General features: G+C 45.3%; 1 protein-coding gene across 10 annotated transcripts in view; it reads left to right on the forward strand.

Moving 5' to 3' along the window:
- LOC122366534 (beta-1,3-galactosyltransferase 1-like) overlaps nt 1-17,104 on the forward strand; it is a 77,285-nt gene that overhangs the window by 56,379 nt on the left and 3,802 nt on the right. For all 10 annotated transcript variants that reach the window (XM_043338899.1, XM_043338900.1, XM_043338904.1 and 7 more), the window contains one exon: nt 13,675-13,832. In XM_043338899.1, coding sequence (XP_043194834.1) covers nt 13,675-13,832 — 158 coding nt within the window. The remainder of the gene's footprint in view (nt 1-13,674; nt 13,833-17,104) is intronic.

A 17,104-nucleotide genomic window follows, 5' to 3' on the forward strand; every position in this document is an offset into this window, starting at 1 on the left:
ACACGCGCAGTGGAAGGGGGGCGGATTTTGCCCACCCCTCCTGTTTTTCGCCAATAACTCGCGCCGCAAACATGATATTAATGTGAAATTTTGGCTACCTGTCCAGAATTGAACTGCGGATCTTCTCGTGAAAGAAATAAAAAATCGGGTCACAACTTTTCTAGTAATAGCGGTGTAAAGTCAAACATCCTGCCCATCATGGACGGCACGTATGCCACTCACATGCTACACATTTGTTTTTATTTGTCCCAACCGCTCTGGCATTTCTCAAGCTCCCTGACCGGTCAGTGAATTTGCAAACTCCCTAGTGAGTTTGCAAACTCACTGATGGGTCAGGGAGTTTGCAAACTCACGGATTTCTCAAACTCCCTGTAACATATATATATATATATATATATATATATATATATATATATATATATATATATATATATATATATATATATATATATATATATTGGTGTATTTGGGCAAGATATTTTCTTTGAGGCAGATGTCATTAAACAGCAAGGCAGCTTTCGCTTTTGATAGTTTTTTGTTGAGTTTTTGGGCTTGGTTGAATGTTTTCTTGATTGTTTCAGGTAGCGAGTTTAATGTTTCAGTTATATTCATTAAAGTTTTTCATTTTGTCGACGCGTTTCGATTGTATTATCAAACAATCATTTTCAAGACAGAGTACAAAATCAACAGGGTCCGTCGGGATATGCTACTTCTCATTCGTCGTTTAGGAAAATAGCTATGCAACAAAAACATGTGACGGCATAATCATAACACTTTCACTAAGCTGGCGCAAATACGACAGTCAACTATTTACATTGATCGATGATCGTACACACATACTACACTTTCCATCTACATGACATTCCACACAGTTTCCTACATACCATTCAGGCGTGACACATATCATCTCTACACTCCCCAGAGTGCAGAGATGATATTGATGATATTGATATAGAGATGATATTGATATAGAGATGATATTGAAACTAGAAGCTCAAGACAAAATATCGATTCATCCTGATCTTAAAGGACAGCTAGCAGGCGAAGGAAGCAAACTACGAGGGAGCGACAACAGCAAACTGCTGACAAAGGAACTTCGAGAAGCTGGAAAACAACTAAAAGAGGACCCCCGGATTATCATAAGACGAGCTGACAAGGCATCTCTATTTGTGATTTTAAACAAAGAGGACTACAACAAAAACCTGAACCACATCCTCGCTGATACTAGCAAGTTTAAACAACTCAAAGAAGACCCGACTAAAAAACATAAAGCTCAAGTGAATCGAATTATAAAAAGTGCCAACGCTGTGATCGATAGTGTACATTTTGAGCCGATTTCTGGTGAGTACTCCCCAGGGTATGCATACGGCACTGTAAAAACTCACAAACCTAACAACCCACTGAGACCCATAATTTCGCAAGTCTGCACGTCCACCTACAAACTAGCAAAGCGACTCAATCAACTTTTGAAACCATTTGTCCCAGCAAAGTATAGCATCAGTTCCACAGACGAGTTCTTGGACTTGCTCCGCATAAAAAAGCCACAGGGCCAACTAGCATCCATTGATGTAGAAAGCCTGTTCTCTAACGTACCTGTTGATGACACCATCCAAATCATTATCGATGAAGTCTACCACAAGCGAAGCAACGGTTTAGAATCACTTGCACTATCCCCTCAAATACTACGCAACCTCCTAGTAGCTTGCACAAAAGACTCGCCATTCCGCGGCCCCGATGGCAAACTTTATGTGCAGAAAAATGGAGTGGCAATGGGTTCGCCTCTCGGACCATTGTTCGCAAATTTCTACATGGCCCATGTCGAGGAAGCTACCTTTGATGACCCTGAACTGAAACCAACTACATACTGTAGGTATGTAGATGACATCTTTCTAGAAGTCAGGGATAGTGAGCACCTAGCTGCCATTATACGCGAGTTCGAGAAAAATTCGGTTCTTTCTTTCACATATGAAAGGCAACAGGACAACTGCTTATCATTTTTAGACGTAACCGTACAAGCCACTCCAGACAAATATGTGACTAGCGTTTATGTGAAGCCTACCAACATCGGTAAAACGTTGAATGCCAAAAGTGAGTGCCCATCCAAATACAAAAGCAGCGTCCTACGTGCCTTCGTCACGCGGGCGGTCAAAACGAGTTCCACCTACGAGCTGATGCACTCAGAGTTCAACCGAACAAAGCAACTTCTCGTCAACAATGGTTACACAAACACAGAGATAGACGAAGAGATACACAAACAGCTCGATCATCATCAGAGACAACAAACAACACAGAAGAGTGCGAACAAAGTTCATCACATCTACTACAAAAACTACATGAGCTCACAATACAAAACCGACGAACAAATATTAAAGAGCATTGTGAAGAAAAACACTGCATGCAACAGAGATGACGAACAGCTACAAATCAACATTTACTACCAGAGCAGAAAGACACGTCAGCTTGTCATGCAGAACAGCCCCGCCACACCCAAGGAGTCGAATCGCACAAACGTAGTTTACAAATACACTTGCCCCCACGAGGATTGTAGGCCTCGTGATAACAACTACGTAGGTGCGACCACGACGACCCTGAGTAGGCGACTCACGATGCACATCCAAGAAGACACCGGCCCAGTAGAACACTGGCTTGAACAACACAAACACAAACCCACTCACAAACACCTGAAGGAGAACACTGAGATCATCGCCACTGTCAGCGACCACCATCGACTGTTCATACACGAGGCGATATACATCACCAGACACAAACCACCACTCAACATACAAAAGTACACAAACATCTCTCTGGCACTCTGGGGAGTGTAGAGATGATATGTGTCACGCCTGAATGGTATGTAGGAAACTGTGTGGAATGTCATGTAGATGGAAAGTGTAGTATGTGTGTACGATCATCGATCAATGTAAATAGTTGACTGTCGTATTTGCGCCAGCTTAGTGAAAGTGTTATGATTATGCCGTCACATGTTTTTGTTGCATAGCTATTTTCCTAAACGACGAATGAGAAGTAGCATATCCCGACGGACCCTGTTGATTTTGTACTCTGTCTTGAAAATGATTGTTTGATAATACAATCGAAACGCGTCGACAAAATGAAAAACTTTAATGAATATAACTGAAACATTAAACTCGCTACCTGAAACAATCAAGAAAACATTCAACCAAGCCCAAAAACTCAACAAAAAACTATCAAAAGCGAAAGCTGCCTTGCTGTTTAATGACATCTGCCTCAAAGAAAATATCTTGCCCAAATACACCAATGTAAGATTACATGATCAAAGGGCGAAAAAAACAGTCTTTTACTGAGACGTTTCGAAGGAACTTGGTTGAACATCAAAAAGAACTTAAGGAAAAGAGAGTCTGTGAACTTGAAAAACAACTTCAAAGGCTTCAAGAGGCATTGACAGGAAGTGAAGTCGATGAAACTACCAAAAAAAGACTTTTCGCTTACTTAGATGAAAAATGTGAGAATTCTGAACATAGCTATAAGATAAAAGTAGCAAAAAAGTTGTCCAAACTCTACGGTGGCAGCATCAAACTACCAGATGAGGACAAACAGAAAGGTTACATCAACTTATCTTCAGTAGAACTTACAGATGCACAACATGAACTTCTGAATCTTGGTCTAAATTGTCACTTTCAAAGCAAAAGGAATATTATCGAGAAACAAACTGAACTGGAACTTCTATATGAAAATCTATTGAAACTAGAAGCTCAAGACAAAATATCGATTCATCCTGATCTTAAAGGACAGCTAGCAGGCGAAGGAAGCAAACTACGAGGGAGCGACAACAGCAAACTGCTGACAAAGGAACTTCGAGAAGCTGGAAAACAACTAAAAGAGGACCCCCGGATTATCATAAGACGAGCTGACAAGGCATCTCTATTTGTGATTTTAAACAAAGAGGACTACAACAAAAACCTGAACCACATCCTCGCTGATACTAGCAAGTTTAAACAACTCAAAGAAGACCCGACTAAAAAACATAAAGCTCAAGTGAATCGAATTATAAAAAGTGCCAACGCTGTGATCGATAGTGTACATTTTGAGCCGATTTCTGGTGAGTACTCCCCAGGGTATGCATACGGCACTGTAAAAACTCACAAACCTAACAACCCACTGAGACCCATAATTTCGCAAGTCTGCACGTCCACCTACAAACTAGCAAAGCGACTCAATCAACTTTTGAAACCATTTGTCCCAGCAAAGTATAGCATCAGTTCCACAGACGAGTTCTTGGACTTGCTCCGCATAAAAAAGCCACAGGGCCAACTAGCATCCATTGATGTAGAAAGCCTGTTCTCTAACGTACCTGTTGATGACACCATCCAAATCATTATCGATGAAGTCTACCACAAGCGAAGCAACGGTTTAGAATCACTTGCACTATCCCCTCAAATACTACGCAACCTCCTAGTAGCTTGCACAAAAGACTCGCCATTCCGCGGCCCCGATGGCAAACTTTATGTGCAGAAAAATGGAGTGGCAATGGGTTCGCCTCTCGGACCATTGTTCGCAAATTTCTACATGGCCCATGTCGAGGAAGCTACCTTTGATGACCCTGAACTGAAACCAACTACATACTGTAGGTATGTAGATGACATCTTTCTAGAAGTCAGGGATAGTGAGCACCTAGCTGCCATTATACGCGAGTTCGAGAAAAATTCGGTTCTTTCTTTCACATATGAAAGGCAACAGGACAACTGCTTATCATTTTTAGACGTAACCGTACAAGCCACTCCAGACAAATATGTGACTAGCGTTTATGTGAAGCCTACCAACATCGGTAAAACGTTGAATGCCAAAAGTGAGTGCCCATCCAAATACAAAAGCAGCGTCCTACGTGCCTTCGTCACGCGGGCGGTCAAAACGAGTTCCACCTACGAGCTGATGCACTCAGAGTTCAACCGAACAAAGCAACTTCTCGTCAACAATGGTTACACAAACACAGAGATAGACGAAGAGATACACAAACAGCTCGATCATCATCAGAGACAACAAACAACACAGAAGAGTGCGAACAAAGTTCATCACATCTACTACAAAAACTACATGAGCTCACAATACAAAACCGACGAACAAATATTAAAGAGCATTGTGAAGAAAAACACTGCATGCAACAGAGATGACGAACAGCTACAAATCAACATTTACTACCAGAGCAGAAAGACACGTCAGCTTGTCATGCAGAACAGCCCCGCCACACCCAAGGAGTCGAATCGCACAAACGTAGTTTACAAATACACTTGCCCCCACGAGGATTGTAGGCCTCGTGATAACAACTACGTAGGTGCGACCACGACGACCCTGAGTAGGCGACTCACGATGCACATCCAAGAAGACACCGGCCCAGTAGAACACTGGCTTGAACAACACAAACACAAACCCACTCACAAACACCTGAAGGAGAACACTGAGATCATCGCCACTGTCAGCGACCACCATCGACTGTTCATACACGAGGCGATATACATCACCAGACACAAACCACCACTCAACATACAAAAGTACACAAACATCTCTCTGGCACTCTGGGGAGTGTAGAGATGATATGTGTCACGCCTGAATGGTATGTAGGAAACTGTGTGGAATGTCATGTAGATGGAAAGTGTAGTATGTGTGTACGATCATCGATCAATGTAAATAGTTGACTGTCGTATTTGCGCCAGCTTAGTGAAAGTGTTATGATTATGCCGTCACATGTTTTTGTTGCATAGCTATTTTCCTAAACGACGAATGAGAAGTAGCATATCCCGACGGACCCTGTTGATTTTGTACTCTGTCTTGAAAATGATTGTTTGATAATACAATCGAAACGCGTCGACAAAATGAAAAACTTTAATGAATATAACTGAAACATTAAACTCGCTACCTGAAACAATCAAGAAAACATTCAACCAAGCCCAAAAACTCAACAAAAAACTATCAAAAGCGAAAGCTGCCTTGCTGTTTAATGACATCTGCCTCAAAGAATATATATATATATATATATATATATATATATATATTTCGATGCGGATTGACGAAAGGATCACGATGGTGCCCTTAGTTTATTCCGAGCTTGACCAATTCGAGAGAAAAACTGTCTCCATATCTAGCGCCGCCATTTTGACTTTTTTGACCCCTGTGACGTCATCTTTGACCTGACCTGAAAATGACCTGTGTAAAAATTGTAGACCTTGTTCGTGCGTACCCCATGCCGTTTACCGCTTGTCGCTACCTTGCTTCGTTCTCGAGATCTCAGGGGGGGGGGGGGTGCGGTCATCCGCCCCTCTCCGTCGGTTCTAAGTTGGCGCAGACCCCCGTCGGTGCGCGGGTTAAAGGCCGCCCCACACTGGTCCTCGCATGCGGGTTGCGAGTTTTTGGGTTTTCGGGTTTCTTCAAAATCAAATAATACAATCTAGGCCGAGTGACCCACACTACCATCTAACAAGCGAGTCTGCATGTTTTTAGCTCGCGAGCGACCTTGCATTGCATTCCAAAAGTTGATTTTGAGTCAACTTTCGATTTTCCTCGCTGCGAGGTCTGCGAGTTCTGCGAGGTTTGCGGGTTTTTCCTTGAAGCCGAATTTTGGTTCGTTGCGCTGGTATTGCGACTATATGTAAGTTTCTGAAGGTGTACCGGCTTCACTGCATTTATGAAGTTACCATAAGGAAACGGTCTAATCACTCTATGAATTAGTATTATGCCCGCAAACTCAAAACCCGCAAACCCGCAACCCGCATGCGAGTTCCAGTGTGGGGCGGCCTTAAAGATGGAGGGAAGCACACCTTTCCTCAGGCAGAGATTCACAAGATCAGTTGCCTCAGAAATAATCGAGGGAATCAGCAATTTCAACTGCTTTGAGCTGATTCCGTCGGCCCCTGCACTTGTTTCCTTCAGGTCATTTACTTTTTTTTTTAACACAATGAGGTGTTACAGGCAAAAATATTGTTGTATCCAGTTGTGCATTTTCATCGAGATAACTGATCGGGTCAATACTAGAGGGACCAAGCGCGTCATCCAACTTTGGGCCAACCTGATTATAATAATTGTTGAATTCCTGTGCAATGAGATGCTGATCATCTGTGGGTGAGCCATGGACCTCGAATGGAAAAGGAAGTCTAGATATGTTCTTTTTTGTATGCGTAACCTTTTGTAAAGAACACCATAGACGTCTTGGGTTGTTTGCATGTTTTTTAATTGGCCTTCATAGCATAACTTTTTGTAAGAGCGGATGGTTAGCCGAAGCACGTTGCGATATTTTCTAATTTTTTTCTTTCATTTTCTGATGTTCGTTCTATCAGAAATTGTTTTAGCAGGAGGTTACGTTTAGCAATGCATCTACGAAGGGCTGCTGTTTTCCATGGTTGAACAGGTGTCCAACGTTCGGTGGTTTTATGAGCAGTAAGTTTGGTCATTTTACGCTGTATAGTTGATATGAAAAGGTCAGCCCCTGTCTCTGGATATTCCAGAGAAAAAGCACATTGCATAAATTGAAGTTTAAACATTTGTACATAACAACAAGACTAAAACCAATCTCCGAATAAGTGTGAAAATGAATACACATGCATACACGACTGAACAGAAAAGGTCATCCTGGCAATGGCTGGTGCGAGTGTGTCAGTGTGTGTGTGTGTGGGAAGGGGGGGGGGGGGGTGTGCGTGTAGGGGGAGAGGTTATGTGTGAGAGTGTGTGCGCCTAGTGTAAGCTAGTGAGAATATGAGTCATGGCAAAACTGAATAAAAGAATCGTGGCATGAAATAATGAATGATCATCAATGAAAAATGATCAAATTAGTAATGAAAATGATCAATGAAAAATAATCAAATTGATCAAAAATCATGGCAGAAAACACCATCCATTACATTAGTAGCATATTTTACACTGAGAGCGCGACCCCTGGTAACCCCTTAGTGTCAGTTTTTACCAGGTGAGGATGGTCACTACCCTAGCAGAAACTAAACCTAAACCAGGGCCTTACCACGGGTGGGGTGGTTAAAGCAGCCATGGCGTAACTAGCCCCCTAGTCACTACTTTCACTGTCATACCAGGCCCCCCTAGTCACTGAACCACGGGCTTACCACCCCCTCATAGTCACTGCTACGAAGACATTGCCAACCCTCCGTCACTGCTACTAAGGGCCTACTAGCCCCTCCCAGCAAATGTTACTACGGGTCGGGTGTACTACCCAACCCCTTGTAATTGTAAAGCTACCGGGGGCTTGTCACCCACCCTTGTCATTCTCACCGCAGGATGCTATCGCAAATGAATCTGACGAGACGTTTTGCAGGTCGCTGAACTCTTGGATAGGGATGGGGATAATGAACTCCATCCGCCTATAATCCAAGAGCTCAGCGACCTGCAAAGCGTCTCGCCAGTTTCATTTGCGGTTTTATCCAACCGCCTCGTCACGTTACCGCCCCCCCCCCCCCCCCCCAATCGGCAAATACACGATCAGACACTGACAAAACGTATATTGAGAAACGTCTAGACACATGACACCGGGAGGCAGCCACACAATTTTGGCAAAATTTAACACAAGCCTATCAAGGGCTTGTGTTAAATTTCGTCGTCGAAATCAGCCTCAAAAACAGTCAAATTCTTCATGATCGTTGATATACCATAAATGGACCAATGTAGCACAAAGTTCACCGGCCAAGCCCCTCAAACTCAGCAGGTCACTGCACAGGCCCTGCAAAAAAAAAAACAGCACACAGCCGCAGCGCACACTGCCACAACGACGCACAAACTCGATTCCCCAACCATCTCCGGCAGCCGAGTGCCGATCAGCTGACGGACTTTACCAAACAGTCAGCGCCGATCGTGGCGACCTTGTTCTATCGATTGCCGAGAAAGCCCCAAAGGGGCGCTAATAATCGGTAACAAGGCCTGTTGCATTGCTTGGAAGCAATTAATTCGAAATCGCTCTTGCCCTCCCCCTTCACAGCTTCGCAAACGTCTCGGCACGATTTGGAGTTGAGAATAATGTCAATTTATAGAGTCAGAACGTCGGTCATTACAGATCATACATCGATAAACAATTTTTCATAACTACCTAGTTGTAGTGACATAGCGCTTGCGAATTTGCCAGCTCTGCGCGCTTGAGTTGAGAATAATGGCTATTGGCTTATGGCAAGTTCTTGAATCAGAACGTCGATCACTGCAGATCATATATCGGCAAGCAATTCTTCGCACAAATGAAAACGAATAACGATACAGACTTGCCCAATGATCAACAACGCACTCGCCCCCGACCGCACGCGGCACGGCACATGGCGCAAATGGCGACGGAAAAACGCAAGCCGGGAACGCGTTTACGTGAAGGCTTCACAGGTGCGAGCAACTTTGTTGCCAGGAATGAAAACTTACCACAAACGATTAAAAAAAGTATTAGGGCAACCGGAAATATAGCTGTATTGACTTATAAAAATATAAATGTCATTCATCTTCCAAATGAATGACAGCCCCGTAGCTCAGCTGCTAGAGCGTTGGACTCCGCGTGGTGAGAGCACGCGTTCCCGGTTATAACAGCCCGGGTTCGAAGCGCGACGGGCGCTTGACATTTATGGGCCTCCTGACAGGTATGGTTGCGGTTGGTGGCAGGCCGTAGCCAGGCAAAATCAGTGAGGGGACCGGCCGTGCGCGGCTAATGTGCGCACGTTAAACTTTGTACTCTAAATTCTGCCATAGAACTGGAATTGCGCGATCGGAGGGTAGAGGGCAGGGTCACCGTAACAAGCTTCGCTTAGCGGTGGCTCTGTCCTTGTGAATCCCTCCTATCAAAAGGTTCGGACTAAATTTATAAAAAAAAATAGGCTCAACAATTTATTTGAAGCACATAGTCTACGGGGCAATGGAAAGTTGCTAACATGATTCAGCAATCTGGTAACCGTGACTAAAGCATTACCAGGGCCACTGAAAGCGTGACCCCTAGTAACCCCTTAGTTTCAGTTATGACCGTGGGCATGGGTGGTAGCTTTTGCTGGCAGAAACTAAAGTGACACTTGGGGTGCATGGTCGCATGTGAACGGACATTAACCCTCTAATGCCCACACATAGTTCCACGGTTCCTAAAATTAGCACCTTGTGACCTATGATTCATTTTGGGTCCCTTGTTCGAAATCTGAAGTCAAAAATTTTTTCGCAGTTCAAATTTCGGAAATAATTTGTGTATCAAATATGATACATTGGGCATTCCACTTGGTTATTTTTAGTGGTATCAGACCACACAGAAGGAAGTGAAGACATAGATGAGGAGATATATGTTTTGAAAAAATTTCAGAGATAAAAGCGGCAGTTAAAATGTGTAAAATGCAAACAAGAAATCCTTAACTGTGCGCCACTTATCAGAACATTTTCTTAATATTTCATTGGCATCTTCTTGTATCAAAATGCCCTTTCAGTCGGTACTAAGGGAACAACGCTAATCATAGGCATCTTTTTACGAGTGCCTTCTATTCCTTTAATTTCCACGATACAGCGCGTTGCACTTGTGCATTTTTTTCATAATTCAGACATGTGGGCCATGCTTCTCAAACGTGCATTATACATACTTGATACAAAAATGAAGACATTACGGTTGGTCGGTAAGTGGTCGAAGTGAAGCAGTTCTGATGCAAAATGCTGGACAGCCTGCCGACGGACCGGAATCAATGCCAAAGACGATGTTGGTTTATCTTCACGATAGCCGGACAATCCCTGGTGACTGAAACTCTCAGCCTGTGAATCGTCAGTTAGCACTTTGACTGGTCGTGCGGTCCTCATGTCATCGGCGTCAGTACAACAGCCGCGCACTGACCAGTGACCAGTGCAGTAACCGTTGTACGTGTCAGACAACAAAGGTACAGGTAACTGTGTACCGATCGGCAGGAACTTGCACAATGTTCATTGACCTCATATGGAGGTGAGCGTACGCAATGCCGCACTTTAACTTGTATTCTTATGGTCAGTGTCCATGTTTTAGTATAAATCCTATTTGTTCAGTGGCAATCAGCTACCATACTTGGCGGCATATGTCAATATATGACAACAAATGACATACCTGGCAGTAAAAATGTTTGCCAGGTGTCAGGCACCTGCTGGATCCTGGCAGCAGTGCATGGTTGCCTACTTCTTGGATACGTAAATCAAAGGAACCACGTCCTTCGGTCTTGACGTCTGTCTTCATGGCGAGTCCGTTTAGCTAGCTTCCTCTGACGATAACGGTGAAGTTTTCCACTCCACATTCAATCTCTTACTACTGGGATGAACGGAGGGGATTTGAATCGCAAACAAATTGTGAGTCGTTCTCCAATATGAATGAAAAATGCTGGCTGGCTGCTAATGCAAGTCTTCGGCCATGCCCAGCTAAGACATAGACCCACAAGACATAAGCCCGTCCACAAACCCTGTTGGAATATCGAAATTGTGCAAGAGACCGCTGAATCCTCCTTTCCCAAACATAGTCAAGTCTCAATTTTTGGTTTCACGAGTATAAATGCTTGCACGGATGATCGTCCCTTGAAATCAACAAGCTTGTCATCGATGGCATGTCATTCCTAACGTGGTTTTAGAAGATATGGTCTGCTAGTGTCCTGCAGATCAAAAAGTTCACTGTTATCATCGTCAAACAGTTGGAAAACCAGATTCCTATGAGCGTTAGAAAAGTCGAGATGTATGAGGCACGTAAGGCCACTCATGGACAGCTAGATGTTAGGTGGTTGACAAGGATGAGAGGCGGCATAAGCGTAGGAATATCGTTATGAAATATCGAGTCTGGAGCGAAATAGAGTTATCTGACGCCAGAGGTGCGAACTTCACAAATTTATGCATCTTGTACCATCGTCATTTTCAATGACTCACAGGCCATTGCAATGCTTATCACCTGAGAAAACTATGGTATTGGCACACCGTATGTTGCAGCGGCGAAAATTTCATAGAAAATATTGGAGTGCTATGCCCACTGTATCATATCTAGTATCCCCCAAATTAGGGGTCCATATCTTTGACCCTGAAATAGCTGCGATGTTTTGCAACGTACTGTGATAAATGCTGGACATTTGTCTCACAGTATACCAAGTTTCTTTCCAAATAACTATTTTTTGTTTTTTAAATGCTAAAATTTACACTTGCATCTCAAATTGCTTTTCAGCAAAGGACAAACTGACCCTCTTCAAAATCACCTGGTGGGAAACTGAGAAATCATTACTTAAAAATTTTGCCACCAGGTGGTTGCCAAGACGTACCACTTCTGATACAGCAGGGTTTTCAACAATTTTCGCCTTCAGGATTAGCACGCGAATTTTCTGCAAATTGACTTACAGATATGATACCGGGGGCACTAGAGGGTTAACGCCTTACCAGGGGGCTGGTAGGTGGAATTAGAGTGTTACCAGAAGGTCACATAGTCTGACCCCTGGTATCGACCTGGTCAAACCCTGGTCAGTGTGTCGAGGGCTGGTATACCCCTGATAATTTTCTCTCTCAGTGTAGCTCGTCTCAGCACGTAAAAGCGCATGTCCTGGAAAGGACTGGTGCAGAATGATGCTCGAAAAAGAATAGCTCCTCTCAGCGCGAGGCGCGCTCAACGAGCCTGATCTCTTTCAGGAATGACGGCAGCCTGCATCAGCTGGTTGTTTGGGGAGCGCCACTTCTATAACAAGTGTGACACAAAACGCTCTGATAAAACTTGTCCCTGTCGCCTACAATTCACCCACGCTTCCCTTTTGCTAGAATGTTAGTCGGCCGTCACTTATGAAAAAAGTCATACTTGAAAATAGAAACGGGTCCTCGCTTGTCCTGTTAGCAGTTACCTACCTTCTGTGCCTAAGGCGCTAGAACAAACATACGCGTGCAGAGTACATACATCTTTCGAAGCCAGGCTGTAGCGGAGAGGTTTGTGGCAACCATATGGGTCATGCATTATGCATGATGCATACTCAATTCATTATTGCCAGTCGACTGTGAAGAAATTGTCATTCATACGTCATGGCCTACCTGCCGCTGGCCTGGCGTCACCTGGTGGCGGGCTCATATGACACGGAATGAGGTCGAGCGCGTCCTCAGTGTCGAGCAGAGGAAACGGCACGGTCACAGTGACGCCGGAGAGAACTAGACAAACAGTTGCACCGCTAATAGTCGGCATACGGAATACAGATGCACTGCAGTGCGCTGGCCGAGCTGACCAGCGCGGCCTGCGCCGCGGACCGCAGGTCATTGACCTGAACCTCCCCGGCCGACGTGTCTGGCACTTTCTGTTTGAGCAGCGCGGCTCTCAGGTCATGCATTATGTAGTTATTGTAGATTGAGCTGCCGTGAAACTGAATGGCAAACTCATGACTCATGTGGACATCTAAGTCTGACCACGAGACAAGGTGGTCAGACACAATATATCATCGCATTACACACAACAGCATGGGCATTGTGTGCCATGCGTGGATCAGAGCGAAGGATCTGCGATCTCGATGCATCTCAAGGAACGCTGGGGCCTGTACTCCCATTAAATTCCGCTCTGAAAGCTCGGAAAATCACGATGATATTTGTTTCTGAGGAGGAAGGTAGCTAGTTACTCTCAGTCTCTTGTCTTTCGGTGTGTGCTATGGCAGTGGCGCTTGTGTGATTTGGCTGCGGTGTCGGGATCGTCCTGCTGGTCTGTGTGCTCGTCGGAGGTGTGGTGACGCCCCCGTCCGCTGGCAGTGCCGCTGTTCGACTGGGGCCCGACGGTCGACAGGAACGTCAGCCACTACGTGCGGCCGGGCCGCAACACCACGCTGCTGGCGCCGCGCCGGCACGCTGTCGACTCGTGCCGACCGCTGCTGCTCATCGTCGTCATGTCGGCCATCAGGAGTTTCCAGGTCGGTCCACGGCGGGATCCGCTGCAGACGGAGCGCGGCAGTGGCTAATGCCGACGCCGTGTCAGAGGAAAAATGTTTTACCCTGTCCTGCACCACCGAGGGCACGGAAAACTCGTGGTGCTGTAATTCGGTCTCAGAACTGTGCAGATGCATACATCCCAATGGTAAGCCATGGTAGGCCCGCGCCCGCTGGGATTGCACTTTGCAGCTTAAAAAACTGGTCCTTGGTCCTAACGGTCCTAATTGACTATCATTATAATCAGCTGAGAATGCCCTGGGACGGCACATAAGTACGACAGTTTACAAAGGCTCTGGCCAAAGTGGACCCCATAAAACGCATGTCATAGGGCTTATTTATGCCTTCATATTTTGGTGGCCTTTTGTGATCTAGTGTATCCTCAGCCACACCAAGTACTGGTTTGGCTCCCGCAGGATATCTTAACCCTCGTCACCGTTCCGTGCTTCTATCCTCAGGATACTGAAATTCTCCTCCACGCTGCAACCCCCCCCCCCTCCGGGCTGAACAGGCAACTTTATCTCATGCGGGCTGCTCCCCTGGAGCGGCACCGCTGCTCCCGAGGGAGCGCACCCCGTAGCCGGGTGCAGTGAGTACCTTGGGGCTGGGTGGCCTGTCCTCTGGACGGGCTCAGCCCCGGTGACTCACTAGGGTGCCTGCCCAGACCAATGTCTCCCCCTACAGGGTGGAAAGTAATTACGCGAACATGTATTTTCTTACAATTTCGCCCGTCAGTGGAGATTTTGTATGAGCGCGGGCTGTTATGGAACATGACTGGTCGTGTTTGTTGTCGCCTCATCTAACAAAAGTGACCTTACTTTGAAAAATGACTTGGAAGGTCTACAACACCTCTCGGCTTCGAGTGGTGCTGACGCCATACGCTGCTCAAGACCAAAATGGGCAAAGAGCTCAATTTGAAGTTGCCAGGGAAAGCGTTTGTGATTATTTTGGCTGGATTGGTGCGGAAGGGACTCGGAACGGTCTCGGCACCAGCATTACTCAATTACACGTTTGGTTGAAGCATAAGAAAACTTAAGAGGACTTAAAAAGCAAAGCCGTTGGCGGCAGTAAAACCTCGGCGAATTCAGGCGCCGAATGGGTGGTCACCATTTCCGCGACCAAACGACAACAGTCGACCCGAAAACAGGCGAAATGGTTTACTTTGGCCGGGTACCCGATCTAAGATATCACGATTCATGCATAAATCCGTGAAAATTCGAAAATCAAGCCGTACAAACAATCGAGATGGCTAAAATTCATGAATTAACAGCAGGATTGTCAATTTAAGTTTTCTAAAGACCGCCAAACCTGAACAGAGGAGGACAGGCAGCTGGCTTTGTGGTTGGGTGAGACATCTTCGAAGCTATTTCATCCGTCAAACCTGCAGAACAACGCGTTGGGGGCTGCTGATGCGTCCGACGTCCCGCCCGTCCCAACCTTCAAACATCCGGCAAAGGAACACACATCAGCGTGTTATGAGCGCCCGGATGGTGTCAGAATTGCATGTAGTGACCAACAAGGCCACCAAAAATAAAGTATACAACTAGTGGAACATCCTTCCAGACGAGTCTCTTTATCTAATCCATCAATGCACCAAAAGGGGCAAAATGATTGAGCGCACTTTTGTGCCCGACGCAAAGAAACTCTTCTTCATGATTGATAAAGTCCTTCCTCTCACGGCCAAAAAGACGCAAGACTGGTGCTTTGAGAACCCGTTCTTCTTCTGGGCATATAATGGTCAATCTGGGAATAGCCCAGACCTCAATTTGATCAAAAATATCCAGGCGACTCTTCAGGAGAGCGTCTAAGAGCTGCTAGTAGCCACCAACATCGATTGCCTCACCAGACAGCTCCAGGAGGCGTGGACTAAGCTTTGGCCAACAGTGCTTGACATGCTCATGTCAATTATGCCTGAACGCCTTTGTCAGTGTATCGCACATAAATAGGAATATATGAAAAGATGAAATTTTCATGTTACCGCCGCTTTTTCCATTGTTATAAGACGAAAAAGTATGTTCGCGTAATTACTTTCCACCCTGTATATCCTATCATCCTCCCGGCTCTGAAATGGTCCCATTGGACCGAAAGGGCCTAACCCAACAGAAAAAAATTAACCCTCGTCCGTATTGGTGTTTTGCCAGCCGCGAACATATGCTCGTAGGAGGTCCATTGCCCCCTGCCGTTTGGCCCCTGATCGAGCTAGAGCTTCGCGGAAAATACGAGCGTGTTGCCCGTGACGAGAGGAAGCCGATGATATCCAATTTTAAGGTCCTAGGTCATCGGTTGACCTTGCAAGTCTGGTCAATGACCCAAAAGTCGGGAAAATCGGAACCTGTCATAACTCCGTAATGTAAAGCTGTAATGGTTTTTCGGGGTGCTGATCACGAATCGCGATCAGCACCCCGAAAAACCATAACATTCACGAATATCATGCTAGTTTTGATCACAGATGATGACTTCATGCATTTAGGCAAGGTCGGGTTAGGTCAGGTCACCCAGTAGGGGTCGTGCCGGGTATGCATAGTAGGTGTCAACCACTACTAAAAGCTTCGTAACATGTTACGAAGGCACCAAAACTACTTCGTAAATGTTCAAATGGTTGCCAAATTCGAAAGCGGCTGCAAAAACTAGCCTAGAAACATGTAAAACTCGAAAAAGTGAACCGAGGTCATCAAAGGTCAGTGACCTGACCTGACCTTTGGGTGACCCTGATACCCACCATAATGCGTGGGAGCAACATCATTTCACATGTTTAGACGTTAGGTAATAATCACAAAAAGACTGCAATACGCGCGGCTCATGCGAGCCGACATACGCTGAATCGCGATTCCGGCCAATAATGGTCTCGAGAAATAGGTCATTGGCCAAATATGGTCTCGAGAAATGGGTCATTGGCCAAAGGTCATTTGGGTTAGGATCATGTAATTTTAATGGTAGGTGTGATGTGAAACTGATTAACTCGATGGTACTGAAAGTTTCGTCGCGATCGGCCGCTTTTCACGCGATTTTTTTTTTTTTTTGTGTGTGAAAAACCGAAGTCCGTTCGACCCCCTTCCCTATACGGGCGAGGCTTAAAGGGACACTCCCACCTTAACATTAGTTTTGAGTTGAGATAGCGAAATTGGTGGCCATGGCCTGCAAATACCGGTTTGGGCACTCACAACATCGAAAAATGCTTTAATTCGAAGATATGGAATTTTAAACTTGCAGTTTTCGGATTCTAAGGGGCTAATGCATTGGAATGCCCCCTTAGAAT

This window comes from Amphibalanus amphitrite, unplaced genomic scaffold (assembly GCF_019059575.1).
Source record: "Amphibalanus amphitrite isolate SeventyFive unplaced genomic scaffold, NRLGWU_Aamphi_draft 000814F_arrow, whole genome shotgun sequence".
Classification (NCBI taxonomy): domain Eukaryota; kingdom Metazoa; phylum Arthropoda; class Thecostraca; order Balanomorpha; family Balanidae; genus Amphibalanus; species Amphibalanus amphitrite.